The sequence below is a fragment of the Apostichopus japonicus genome, chromosome 22 (genome assembly GCF_037975245.1).
Source record: "Apostichopus japonicus isolate 1M-3 chromosome 22, ASM3797524v1, whole genome shotgun sequence".
NCBI lineage: Eukaryota > Metazoa > Echinodermata > Holothuroidea > Aspidochirotida > Stichopodidae > Apostichopus > Apostichopus japonicus.
In genome coordinates this window covers 18,222,035-18,236,885 of record NC_092582.1, presented here as the reverse complement: position 1 = coordinate 18,236,885, position 14,851 = coordinate 18,222,035, and the positions used below count along the sequence as shown (strand labels likewise).

The following is a 14,851-nucleotide window of genomic DNA, read 5'->3' as shown; positions in this document are numbered from 1 at the left end:
GACACAAAAGAGGTACAAAGCTGTGTATGGTATTGAAAAGAGAACACTGCAATTTTCACAGCCCCTGTGAGGGGATGGGGGGCGGTGGGCTTTACATGTTTTACATTCAGAAGCATGAAAAGCAATAACTTTTCTGATACAACCAGAGTCATTTAATTTCTTATAAACAATTGTGGATGTTTAACTTTGACATTCACAGATAAGGCCTTTGGCAGAATGCTCAAAAAAGTGATTGTCAGTGATTCTTTATAAAGATTGTTCCACAACAGACAAAAAAAAAAAAAAAAAAAAAAATTATCATCAGCCGTTGGACTCAAAAAGTATTTGACATGCTCCACAGCACCTGTAAATCATAATAAACCGACTCACGAAACATGAGCATACTTAAAGCTACAATGATTATGTTTTATTTACATCTTTTTTTGGCAGGAATTCATTACGGCAATGACCATATTTTGTGTGTCTTGTGTGAATGGATGGGGCGCTGGTTGGTTTTAACGTCTGTGTGATAGTTTACATGTTTTTTCCCCTCCCTTGTGCCATAATTTCGCCCTGTAGATCTTTCCTAGATAGATAAACAAGCTACGCTTCGGTTATGTCCCCCCACCTGCACCCTCCTCCATCCAGCCCCCACCTGATTTTTTGCATACAGCTTAGTTTGATCTGGAATAGGAAAAGGTGGGTACTTTCTAGCCATCCATCTTTGACCCAACATGAAGTTGGAGGAACTTTCATGTGACCGCATTTGTGAAACTCTCCGTAAACAGTATTTGTAACTTCAGAAGTTTTACCTCCTTCCGCAGTCATATAAATATAGCTCACAAATTTCCATCTTCTTGTGATTCTTTGAATACAATTTTTGGGGAAATTTTAATACCACTCTGTTTGCACTGATTTTATATAAATCTCTTATACTGTATCGCTACTAAAAATCGGATGGAATTAAAGTTCATTTGCATATGACTTGCCAAATTTAATTTAAAATGTTAAATCGAGACATTTCTTAACTTTTAAATATTTTCTGCTTCAACTACTCTCTCCACATCATTTATATGTTCTCCATGAGAAAGTGTGTGGTTATGAAATTTTCGGAATCCAATGCTTAAAACTAAGTACTCATTAGACTAATTATAAAAGTAACCTTCACTTGGTGAGACCAAAACAATGCTGTATTAGTTTGATCAAATTGAAATCTTATTTTTGGATAAATGCTTGCAAGGTTTGGTTAAAAAAAAAAAAAAAATTGGCAACCAAAGGCAAAGAAGCTGTTGTAAATAAAGGTATACATAATAATGTGCAATGATCAGAGTATTGCGATGAGACCACAGTGGGTTTTCACCATCTTTTCTGTTTTATTTTTTCCTTTCTTCTTTTCTTTTCATTGTGCTGCCCCAGGAGGAGTCTCACCACAAGCAGGTGTTGCACAGATGAGAAAACATGAACAGAAACGGTATCAGAGGAGGAAAAAAAGGAAGCTTACCTCTGGCATGATTTGCTTGAAGATCTTTAAATCTTCCAAGGTAAGCTGAGTCTGAAAGGAAGACAAAAAAAAAGAAAATGGTAACAATGACTTCAACAGAATTCTGTCAAATTGTACAAGTGGTGTGTGAACAGAACAAGTTAGCTTTCTTTTCCTGCTATATGTAGTCAAATTGAACACACATATAGTATAATGTGCCAATGTTATTAAATTCTGATGCATTATATGACATTAATAGTAAACAGAGAGTTAATTCCCACATTGCTGTCAACACTATCCATCTGGTAACATTCTTTCTGCATATAGAAGAATTTTCTCCCTCATTTTTCTTGCACTTCAGCTCTCTAAACTCATTCCCAAACTCCACCCCCACCCCACCCCCAACCCCATAAAATGCAAAGCTGTCCTAGGCTTTTGTAAGACTTCAGAAAGAGAGAATGGTGGGCTGAGAGTTAGATAATTAATATTAATAATTCTAATGTAAATAATTTTATATTACTAAATGTGGATACTTGTTTTGATGATCAATTATGTCTCTTTTTGGATTTATAGATAGAATAGTGCATTTGGTGAGAGGAGACAGGTAATGGAAGAACAATAGGTGTGGTACTGGTGTGTACATGCATAGCATTGCATTTTAAATATGTACTGTACATGCATACATGTACTATGTACGTGTTATTACAATTTTAACTTGTGTGTATAATTATATGTGGTGTAAGCAACCACCTCATTTTCACAGTTAGGTTAAATTGTAAGGATTCATTCTGCATAAAAGTGTTTTGTCCATGAACAGAAAGAACACACTTCCTACGCATATATCCTTCACAAAGAATAACATTTCCCACGCATCTATAGTCTATAGAAAAGGTGTGGATAATTGGGTGGTGCAACAATTAAACTCATGTGCAATGTACATGTGGTGTTAGAACTGACATGTTCTGTATACATGTGTAGACACAGTGTTACCACAATTAAATTCGGGTGTATTCATGGTGTCACGACAATTAGACTCATACCCGTTATGACAAATTTTTTAACTTGCCAGGGGTATTATATCAACTGCTCTAACAGATGGATAATTCATTCGAGGAACCTGAAGCTAAAACAAACATGCCACCAAATGCAACAATGTCAACAACAACAATAACTACCTCAACAACAAAACAAAATCAAATTTCCAAACTCATCTTTGCCATGGTGCGACATTTCTTTTGTAGCCCAATTAAAACCTGCGATGATATATACCGTATATATAAGAACTCATGGGAGCTTCATACAGTATAATCATAATCGTGACAAAAATTTTTGTCCCTAATTGTCCACAGACCCTTACTTAATGGAAATACACAATTCGCACTTTACTTCTCACATTAACAAATAGAACCAATCTGTAAAGGCTAAAAACACCCTGAGAGGTGTCAAATTGAGGTTTCAGGGCGGTAAAGAGTTTACATTGTGCATTTGCCTGTGATCAAAGCACACATGTAACTTGAATATTTGCCAGAGAAGTGAAATAAACTGAACCTATTGTGTTACTATACAGCAACTGAGTTACAGTGCGTACAGGAAGACAAACTTGTATAAGTTCAGTCTGTATGTTGTGTTTCTTCTTTATATGATATGTAAACTGCTACGAGACTTGTAGTAAAGATTTGTGATTGCACTTTAAACAACTCACTCTCATAACCTAGTCATTACCAAAGCACATACGTAACAGTACGTGAATCAATGCAGACCGAGGCCCATTTCACATTTTTTGATTACTAAGAGTTGGTACTTGAAGGAAATGCAAAATCATTTTGGACTATGATTACACATGAAATATAGTCATCACGTTTAAGCTTATTGAAGGTACAATGAGACTTTCCAGCATATCAACAGGGGAAACTGTCACATCGCTACTAACTGATCTGTACTGTTTGACGACAATGGCTAAATTAAAATTAACGTGATCATGTGAAGGCGCTCACAAGCATACTGATGCACTGGGTAAAAGACAAAAAAAGTTCATGGTCACACTGGTGCAGTACGTGTCGCCTGAACGAAAAACATGCTTCAGACAACCAACCTTTAAGGTACTGAAAACGGTTAGCTTGACTTGCACATGTATGAAAACTTCAAAAATATGGTTCAAAAGGTCTCTTCTTCAATAGTTAGGATAGAAAAACTACTACCGATCAACTTATGGAATCATTATGATCTGCTGTCAAAGAATGCAGCTCTTTTGAGTTTCGCCGAACTAGATAGGACCGAAATGGCAGCGCGCCCAACCCTCTGTTAATTTTGGGCATGGCTGGTGAGCCCTATTTCAAACAAACTTCCAAGGCCTGCAGACGTAGTTGGTGAAACAGAATGTGACAACCTATATGTAACATTCTGAGTAATACAAAAACACCTGTTAGATAACTGAATGGAAGAATGAGTCCTTAGGCAGTTGACCAAAAGTGGTTGGACACTGGGATTGTTTGGATAGTACTAAAAGGTAATACCATGTCAATCCAGACATCTTTAAAAAGAGGGTGCTATGTTTCCTGAGGAGACAGGTTTGAGTCAGGAGTGATGTAGATCTGTACAAGCTACTTACATGTATGTATAAATGGCTACGTCTCCACATGGTACTTTCTTTTCTTCTTTGTTAAAAATAGTACATTTACTTGAACGATATTTTCAATTACAGGTAGGGGACCAACTGACAGCATGCAGCAAGTTAAGGATCGGAATTTGTGGAAAGCTCTCCAAATATTCATCAAATTTCACATTCATCAAGTAACATCCAAGAGAAGAAAAGCTCAACAACATGTTTTCTAAGTTTTCATATCAGTATGTGTAAACACCAGAAGCTCTGTGTTTTAAAATGTTCACAACAAGTCCTAGAGATCACTTGGGAGACCCACACTCATACTGAAAACACAACAAAATGGATTTTTAATGACTGAGTGTCTGGAGGAGAAACCTTCCCCCATTTTTATGGTCATTTAGGGCAATCCAATACCCAGTAGGTTGTTATCAGCTGTTTAATGTCATCACCTCAGCCAGATGTCATTAAAAATGTCCAATGGTACAAAGAAAGAGCTGTATATTGTTGACATTGTATGCTTAATTTCTTTGGTAAAATAATCAGGGACCCTTTAAAGTACAATTTTGCCCTGTCTTGTTCTCTTGTATCTAGACCTTTGCTGCTTATGTAACTAGTGTACTCTACATATGGACATTACAACCAGCATTACATGGCTGTTCAAGTTATAATATTGCAGGCATACACCATACTATACATCATACACACTACTCAGAATACTAACTCTACTAATATGTTCCGTAGTTACTGTATGTGTTAAGGATCATGCATAGTTAAGATACTGAATGCTATGTTAAATCTGTGCAGTTTACTGAACATAGGCCCTGTTACAAAAGACCACGTAAAGTGTTCAAAGTGTCTTATATAGCAAACATGAAAAGAAACATCACATGATGGAAGTGGTCACAACTCAGTGAAAATTGCCTTTAATACTCAATGCAAAGATTTTTCAAAGAAGTATGTACAGTAATACCATGGAAATGGATTATTCCTAATTGTTACAGAAATGCTGGAAAGTGCAGTGCAAATATTTCAAACACTGTACAGTAGCACCTAACAGTTTCTGTATATAACTCTATACTACATCCCTTGATAGTATTTACAGTTCACAAAGTAACTTTCAATGGTATTGGCCATGTAAATGATAGCCTACACTCATTTGTACAAGTGCATCTTTGCTCTATCCGCTGGCTGTACATGTTTGTATATATATTTGTAAGATGTGCTGGTCTAAGGCACCATTTATCATACTGTACCTTTCACTCCATAATATACATGCATCTCCCCCCTATAGTACCAGTAACAATGTCAAAATGAATTCTTAGGTAGTTTCTTTATTCCATCTGTACCTCGTGTCGACTCAATGCAGCTTTTTAAGCTGATTTGATCAATTATTTCATACAATTAGTCATAGTATTTGTTGATAAATAACAATATTACAATTTGTAAAAAAAAAAAATCCAAAAATGAAAGAAAAAGTTGCAAATTTTGGAAAGTTTCCTCAATTCAATTTTTAAATGTGATTAATTACTGATATAAAAGTGAAAAAATACTGAGAATCAATTTAATTCACTCATTAACATTCATTCTGTGGAAAATTTCTTGTTAAATTAAGTTGGACGAATCGTTGACCAAACATGAATAGCTGCTTTGAACACAGCTGTAAAGACGCCAGTCGAAATGCTTGGCCACGTATTAGTTTGCGATTCTGCTTCAACACTTACCGCAAAATCTTCAGGAGATACCCTAAGCATTTCAAAGACGACACGATCGTAGCTTTTCATGCGCGGCAAGGTCCACCGTCCATCAAAGACCTGCTCTTTATCACTGGAATTCTGGAAAGGAAAGAATTCATACAAATATATTGCAAAGAGTTGAAATCATGTTTCCAAAATTTCTCATCATAAAGGCAGAGCTTTGTTACTAATATTGCATATGAACTACTTAGTATGCAAAACTTTGCCTATTATATACGCAGCCTCTAACAATTGACTTAACTATAAAGAGGGATTAAAATTTTATGTTAGAAATGTACAGAAAAGTAAATATTTTGTAAAACAGAATATGATAGGCAAGTCTAGGTTAACACCACTCAGTAACAGATTTTACACACCGTGAAGGTCACAACAGTTGTCACGGAAATGAATGAAAAAGAACAAGCTTTTTACAAATGCCATATATGGCCAACCAATTCGATCACACGAAACTACGGTGAATCACTATACGACAGGGAAGTCCTCAATACACGGATTCGGTTCAAAAATCCATCTCAAACAAATTGTTTTGCTATTGTAGTACACGATACAGTATAAATGAATAAGAGGTTTAACATCCCTCCCAGCAATGAACCCTAGGCATCAACACCACTCTGACCCGCTGATGACGATTTGAAAGACCAATTAAAATTGTCCACAGTAACAATTTATTACAAAGAAAGGTCCAATTACACAAAAATACATGAGTGCGGTCTCTACACTGCTGGGGGCTGATACTATACACCGTGTACAAAGAGAATCAACCTGTTCCATGACCATTAATTTCGGAGTGATCGAAAAAATATTATCAGAGAAATACATATCAATATAGAAAACGCCCAACTATGAAGTAGCCCATCACTTGTTATGATGGATTTATTTGAGCACAATGAATCATTACCATCGCACGCTGAACAAGGACAAGTAGCAAATTTCAACATTTTTAACTTTCACCGGTGTTGACTTTGTAACGACGACGGACTCGAGAAAAATACATGTGTACGTGTATTGGACACCATCACGGCATGGTGAATCATTTTAAAGTACACATATTTAATTACGTTTAGACAGGTAAAAAAAAATTTAAAAATACCACCTGTTTGGAAAACGTTTGAAGCTATCATGATGATGGTTGAAAAGTGAAAACGCACAAGAGAATTGAAAAACAAAGACGAGATGCAACACATGGTTTGTTTGTTCCTCCAATATATACTGTAGTAAATAATATGTAAAGTGTATACAACAGGGAATAAGACACAGCTATGCAAAATGATTGGCTTGCTGTAATACATGTGCAAAAATGTTGTAGCATTGGAAGCAGGAACCATATAAAACTGCTGAGCAAACTTTAAACGCTAAGTTATTCCCGATACAAGTTCATCTCATCCGAACGAAATATGAGGTTTTAAACACTATAATTTTATGTGGGCCAAAATCCTGCAGGGGAAAATGTTCATTGTGATGATTGCGTGATTATTTTCTACATAATAGTATCAAGAAAATATTGGTTAGTCCCTCAAGATTGAAATAGTGCATCTATGAGGTTTTTAGAACTTTTTTGTAGAAATGAATAATTGTTATCAGAAATGTGTCAGATGGCATTATGTAGAGGTTACAGAACTGCATTATGGTTTGTCATGTATTGATAAAATATATATAATGGTTGGTCATGTATTGATAAAGTGAAAATTATACTATTAATACTATTTGAGGAGGCATGAAATTTGTGGCAGTGGGCAACAGTCTTGTTCCTTGGATGTTTTGTTTCATAAGTACATTTCCAAAAGTTTCTTAATATATACCAAGTATTCACACACAACTGAGAAATGTTCAAATTGAGGGGCAAGTTTTACAGTGAGGTCAAATGTTTTGACACCGGTTGGCAGTAAACTGCCTGTTGACAAACAGTTGTCTAACTATTGTGCATAGGTGACCATAACTTGACTTTCTAGCACATTTAGGTACAATACTAAAGACCCTGATAACTGCTAAAAGTTGTCATACCACAAAACTTAAGTTAAATGTCAGTTACAGTAATTCATTTGAAATTTCACCAAGACAAAATCACAGCATGACAAACATTGCAATGCAGGAACTTTGTGACTTCTATGTGGTCTACATTAATAAATTCCTGCAAGCAAAGGAATGAACCATAAAGATTAGAATCTCTCTGCCATCTAGCACACACTATTGTTTAGAAAATGTGAAAAACATGCAATTATTTCCATAGCTAGCAAGCTTAGCATATGTTAGCATGCAGAGACGGTCAATCACTGTGGTATATTAACCAAGTGATTTTTTGTACCTGTCAAGAGGAAATATGTAAAATTCAATATTCTTATATAGTACAAGAATGTCAAGCACTCAGTCTGGAAAACACTTCATACAGGGGTGATAAATATGTACATAATAAAGTTACAGTACCTGCGTATTTTGCCCAGGTATTTCACCTTCAAGCATGAAGTCATGGATGGGATACAAATCACCTTTAGGAATACCGTTTTCACAAGAATTTATATTGTATGTCAAAAGAAAACTAAGACTGGTTTCCAGAAAGAAATAATTTGTAGACAAAATATCACTATATATACCAAATTCCTGTAGATATAAAGTATATCTTGCTGTAGGGTCCAAATGAAAAAACAAATACTTCCAAAAATAGTCACTAATAACAAATTTTGCAAAATTTAACCACCATAGGCTTGGACACTATACAGAGAAAAATAGAGACTGTGGAAACCACCTGTACGGACTGATTTCTGCGATTCCTTACCGACAATGCCCGTCTACCAGCAAAAGGGGAGGTAAAACTACTGTATCTACCATATACACAAGTATGCGGATAGTTTATTCATTCCTATTTTGTGCCCATGAGACCTCCACTTCCTATTGGTGCAACCAGGACTACGCTATTCAGCAATTATCTCGCAAGACCTACTTGTATCATCAAATGATATCTACCACTGCACCTGTAACAGGTCAATTTCAATTACAGTTGGTGGTTTTGTTTTCAAATTTCAACCACGTCACTTCTCACGTAAAACCGTTCCCAATACTACGGGGGTGTCCAGTATTAGAAATGGTAAAACAATTGTTGCAAACTAGAGGTTTTATAGTTGACCCACGCACGATGCAACATACATACTTTATACAGAGATCTGCTGTTTTGATTAAATTTTGTTTTGGCTCATTTATGCGGAACCCTGTCAATTATGACTTATCGTTGTGACATTAATTGCTATTAAACACCACAGTCACAAACTACAGGGTCAGATCTTTGCTTCCATGGAAGTAGCATTATGTTTACTGCAGTAGCCAGGCACGGACCTGATAATTCTTGTCAGATATCCATTTTTTTTTAAAAACATACCATTTATGTGTCAAGCTAGCCTACATGTACCTTAGCTCTTTGTACAATATGCAAAAACCCTGACACAGGCTTGGGACTGGAAAGAGGGTTAAAGGGAAGGGGGGACAGGGGAACAGGAGTCAGTCAAATGTTCAGCAGTGCTGTAATTACAGCATTTGATAGCTACACTGCCACATGACAATCATTGATATGAAAATTCTGGGGAGCACTGACCCACCTCACCTTTGCCATTGACTGCAAAGTGGTTTATTATGACAATTCTTTTAGTGTACCATCCCCTGAATTACAGTTCAATCTTTATAGACTTCTAAGTACAAAAGTATAGTAAGGACACACATTTTGTCTCCACATATCCAGAAGGAAGAGAAAGTGGGTGTGGCACCGGAAGTGTGGGTGTGGCACCGGAAGTGTGGGTGTGGCACCGGAAGTGTTCGCACCAGATGTTGAATAAGGATATAGGTATTACAAGAGAGAGGAGGGAAATAAATACTACCCTGTCTAAAAAGTATCCAACATTTCTTCCACCAATCCTAATACTTTCTACTTCTTCAAGTACTTCATCAACTTTTCGCTGTGCTTTTGTGGGTATTTCTAAAAACTCACGGCACACCTACCTAGACTGTCATTCGAACTTGCACTGAACAGTACTTTGAAATCCAACGTACTCACTTAACTTTACCCTTTCCATAAACAGCCTTCATACCAAATTAAAGTTAAAACTATAAAACTGAAAGTTTTGTCAAATAGCTGTAGATCTGCAAGAAAATTCCAAGCTCACAAAAGATTTACAGTTACTTAGTTTGACATAATAACTCGACTTTACCGAGTTCATTTTACTATGAAAGAAGGTGGCAGGATTTCCTGCGCTTAGCAGTAGCCATGGTTATTAATGAACATACATACAGTTCATCACAAATTTGGCCTACATGTATACTGCTTAAATGTATTCTACATGTATAAACAGATCCATGTCCTCTCTTTTGCAACTCCCTATTGTCTTTTCGATCACACATCTATATTCCTTAAAAAATGTTAACAGTAACAGAGACACAAACCGAACTATCATAGTGGGTTGTGTTAATACAGTATGATTAAAACCTTTTTGCTGAATAACTCTTCCAAACTGCTAGGAAAAATCTTGTTGCATTTGGGCAATATCCTAGTTTTAAAAGTGGTGTCTGGGGGGGGGGGGGAGGGGAGCTGTCACTTTGTAAATCTTTGTTGTCATGTATAGTACTAACTAGAATTTGTGAAATCGTTTGCTTTATATTTTTCTCTCGTTTCTTTTTCATGTTTTCAAGGTTGAATTTTAAATGCATTGACACTGAAACCAATGCCGTAATTAACTCATGTAAAAATCCCCAGCACAATTAAAGTGATTGGGTTTTTGTTTCCTTTAAATTATTATCTTGACTATATACCCTAACAACCTACAGTGCACATGAACTAAAGAACTTGAAGGGGAACTCTAGCTGTGTATTGGCAGGAAATGTCAGCCTAACAACACTGGTAGCTTTTTCTTTTTACAAAAAGCACAAGTTTATGGAGATCATTCACCATAAAATATGGTGTCAGGAGTTATTGTGCTTAGTGACAACCACAGTTAGCTGACTATGTATCAGAAACCTTTATCACCCTGACAATTCTACACACAAACACACACACACAGAATATCAAAGACAGTAGTATACTGTACATGCTGTACATATACAGTAGTACTTTTCTAAGCTCATGAGTCAAACCCAAGCTACCCGTAACTGTTTGACACATTTACAATGGACCCCAAGAAGATAAATTACAGCAATCCTATTGTTTATCCTGAGGGAGGGGGGGGGAGGGGTATCATGTAACATTTCCCCTTCCTTCCAAATAAAGGAACAGAAGACTTAAAGAAGCATTTTGCGTTTTGGCGCTGTTTTCCACTTTTTTGACAAGTCCATCAAGTTTATTTACATATATATATCAATCACAAAACAGCAAACTAAGATATTAGCCGAGTTTTTTTCCCTGCCAAAAGCTTTAATTGGCGAGTAATTAAGGAATTTGCAGATAATGAATAAAGTGTCCTCTGACAAATTACACATTTAATATTAATCGCATACAGTTCCCCCAACCCACTAGTTTGATTTCAACCAATCAGAGATGCAGGTTTAGTTATGAGCCGTTGCTAAAAATAGATTCAAAACGTCGAGTTGGTAACTTGGAACAACCAGCGAGCTGGACTCTAACAGATCCCTGGTACAGCTGCTATATACAATCTACACAAATCAAGCATGGTTTTGTATTACGTATTGGCCATTGACGTTCGTAGCGTTTAATATATTCATATTATCGGCAAGGTTTATTTGGATGCCGGAAAATATCTTCGAGAAAAACAAAGTTGTAAATTTTTGACTTTAATGCCACCATTTGAAGTAAGATTTGAATAGATAAGCTAGTTATGTATGTCGTTATGGCATCGTGGAATCGGTGAGGTTGTGAAAAACCATAGAAAAGGACTCAAAATGCTGCTTTAAGACAACTCTAGGAATGTGCATCTCACAGCCAGGATGACTTGAGATGTTAAATGTTGTACCATGATGAAAATTCTTTCAAATGCTGTTCGAAAAATAACAAAAATATTTCTTATCACAATGTAATACCAAGGTCCCTGATTCTGAACGGCTAAATGTTTACTTGAAATAATCTTTACTATTAGGAACAAATAGGACAACTGTTCATTAGTACTTCTCCTCCTACCAGCAATTCACTATCATGTTACAGATCAAACAAAATGGCAGCCCTATGAATGATACAACTCTGTTTCTTTCTGTCCATATCACATTGCAGTAAACAAGATCTTCAGATAAATTTGTATTCTTCCTTCTATCAACATTACAGTGTAATGGCATAACTCTGCTGAAATGAAACTGTTTTAGTTTCCGTGTTCAAGCAGGAACTTGCTTTGTAGCCATGGTTCGAAGTACAAAACCCAGTGTTGAACCCAGTACAGAAGCCAAAAGGCTGTTTGATCCCAAGCCAACTCATACAATTGGGCAATATTTAATGTGACACTGCAAAACAAGATTTTGAAGTTTTAATCATTCCCGACTTCAGGGTGATCAGCAAGGTTCTTGCACTCAAATGTGAACAGGTCCTTGTACTGACTAAGGTACAATAGATCAACATACCAAGTATGCCATTAAACCACCATCACATACTTATTTGTGGTTTTTACGAGCTCAGCTGTATGAAGAGATACACACAAACACACATTACACACACATACACGCTATCAACATCATGTTTACTTCGCTTTTGCCTTCACTGCTCAAGGAATGAGAACCCAGCCTTGAAAGTCCATATTCTTAAAGTCAAAAGCACTTTCAAGTTTCAATTGTTGAACATCTGTTGTTAATTACATGTATTCATAGAATGTAATTACATGCCCAGACTGTGTGTGGATCCTTGGATGTAGCCCAAAAGTGACTTCCAAAGGTGAAAACAGTAATCACAAAACTCTACCTATATCCAGAGCTTGTGACACTTTGGATGGTAGAATGAGGTGGGTGGTAGAACGGAATGTGCCGTTCACCAGTAGAGGGCAGTGTTCAAAAGTTTACCAGATGCTCTAGGCATGGTACAACAAGAGTGCAGTAGTTGTGTGGAGACAGTTAAGAGAGTAAGTGAAGTAACTACTGTGTTAGTTAAATTCCAAAACTTACCAGGTCCTGACTACCGCATTTTCGCAAGATTCGAGCAGATAGAAATCCGAGTAAAAAAAAAGACCTTGAAAACACTTTGGGTGGTAGAATGAGGAGGGAAGTCATTGACCCGCATGGTCTATCATAGAGGGCGCACAGTGTTAAAAGATTACCAGTTCACTCTAGTAACGGTAGAGCAAGAGTGCTGAGGTTGTGAGGAGATAGGTAATCGAGGAGCAAAGTAAATATTATAATACAACTAAGGTTTTTTTTTAATTCTTCATATTAATACTATCAATCGATATGAGTTGGAAAATCAAGAACAGTGAAAAAACTTCTAGCCTCCACCGGGATTCAAACCTCGGCCTCCCGCTGTATATGCAGACGCCCTAACCACTAGGCTATAGACGCTGATTATAAAGATAGATATATATACCGTAGAATATAAATTTTAGTAATGCAGTATAGTGCTCAAAACAACTGGTGCAGAGCTACTGTATATATAAGATTCAGTTGCCTGGTGATTGCTGCAGTGAAAAGGACTCAATGTGTGCATGAAATCTGAGTTGCAACACGATGGCATAGCCTGTTTATACATACATCTATAATACATATACTGTAACACCACAAAACTGATATCACACTAGTACCACTGATGCTGTGCATAGTACAATTCTGTTCAGGTAATGCTGAGGTCACTGGTTTCATTTTTGTCTTTGCTCTTTCAAATTTTGGTTATAATTCTAAGCAGGACTTTATTGATTTTCTATCCCAGAAATAGTGGAATAAAAGAAAAATGTGAAATACTGGGCAATTTGAATAGCACATTGATGCTTTCAAAAGCATATTCAAGGCTTTTAGTGGTGTCACATATCTAGCAACTTGTTTAAAAGTAATGAGAAACTATATATATGCACTTAGCGACCAAGGTACATATATTAAGCACATACATACAGCAGACCTTTCCTGGCTTTACTCTTAAAATATTCCGTTTGAATATCAGCTACTTTTCATACACGTTTTATACGCTACATAGCACAGCATGACAGCAGGCTATGATAAAAAAAAAAGCTTCTGCATCACTGTGCACTGTACATTGAACAAAAAAAGTGATTTGTTTGTCCTCTTTAATGGAAGAACTGTTATTAATCATTTACTTATCTTTAGATATTGAACAGTAGTACAAACAGATATGTAACTTGTTGCATACATTATGTACCTGTAGTATATTATGGCATGAAGTGTACATTGTACAGCACTGTACAGGGAATGATGTAACTTTCGAATTTTGTGTTTCAGTTTGAAATCTTTGAAATTTTGTGTCTATTATGAAGTACTCTTGTTTCTGTATATCAAAATTGCTACAAACATCTTTGCATTTTGCATAGCAGTTTGCTCATATTGTATAGGATTTTTACTTTGCAATACTGTACACTGAGTTAACCCACTAACTAAGGGATAGTTCAAGTAATGGAGCCAATATTCCTTATTATCAATCTAGTTGCTTTTTCTCCCCTTGCAATGCTACTTAAGATTACATAATAACTGCTAGATGTATCATTGCAACTTTGCAGCGCTTCATCGAGCCTGGATAGCATTCTAACTATCCAATGATGACAGATGTTGTGCAGACACAAGGGTCGTCAGGGGCAAATTTTTAATGGTCATCTGATCATCTGAAACGGACAAATTTCTGTTCGCACGACCAAAAATCAGCCTTGGGAGATTTTCCGGCGGTCGACTTGTTGTTTACATCAAATTCATATCGCATTGTAACTAAATATCCCAAATAGTTATAAAAATGATAAATTGGTATCATATTTCAGTACTTATGGAGATAAAAACAAAATTAGTACAGTAGTAAGGTCTATGATCCAAGTAGACTTTTACTGGACCAAAGCTGGTTTGCTATTCAACAGACCTACGCATCTCTCCCACAGTGTTCATATTGGTCATTCTTTGTATTGTTTTCGCTATATTTTTCGG

At 36.3% G+C, this 14,851-nt stretch overlaps 1 protein-coding gene across 2 annotated transcripts in view; it reads right to left on the bottom strand.

The window, feature by feature from the left end:
- LOC139963532 (ras-specific guanine nucleotide-releasing factor RalGPS1-like) overlaps positions 1–14,851 on the bottom strand; it is a 63,308-nt gene that overhangs the window by 40,457 nt on the left and 8,000 nt on the right. Inside the window, exons 1-3 of one of the 2 annotated variants that reach the window (XM_071964375.1) lie at positions 8,237–8,287; positions 5,783–5,893; positions 1,481–1,531 (exon numbers count right to left, since the gene is read on the bottom strand). In XM_071964375.1, the coding sequence (XP_071820476.1) occupies positions 1,481–1,531; positions 5,783–5,893; positions 8,237–8,272 (198 nt within the window). In that variant the 5' untranslated portion in view covers positions 8,273–8,287. Of the gene's footprint in view, positions 1–1,480; positions 1,532–5,782; positions 5,894–8,236; positions 8,288–14,851 lie in introns of those variants that run through there. The other variant, XM_071964373.1, reaches the window with a different exon arrangement.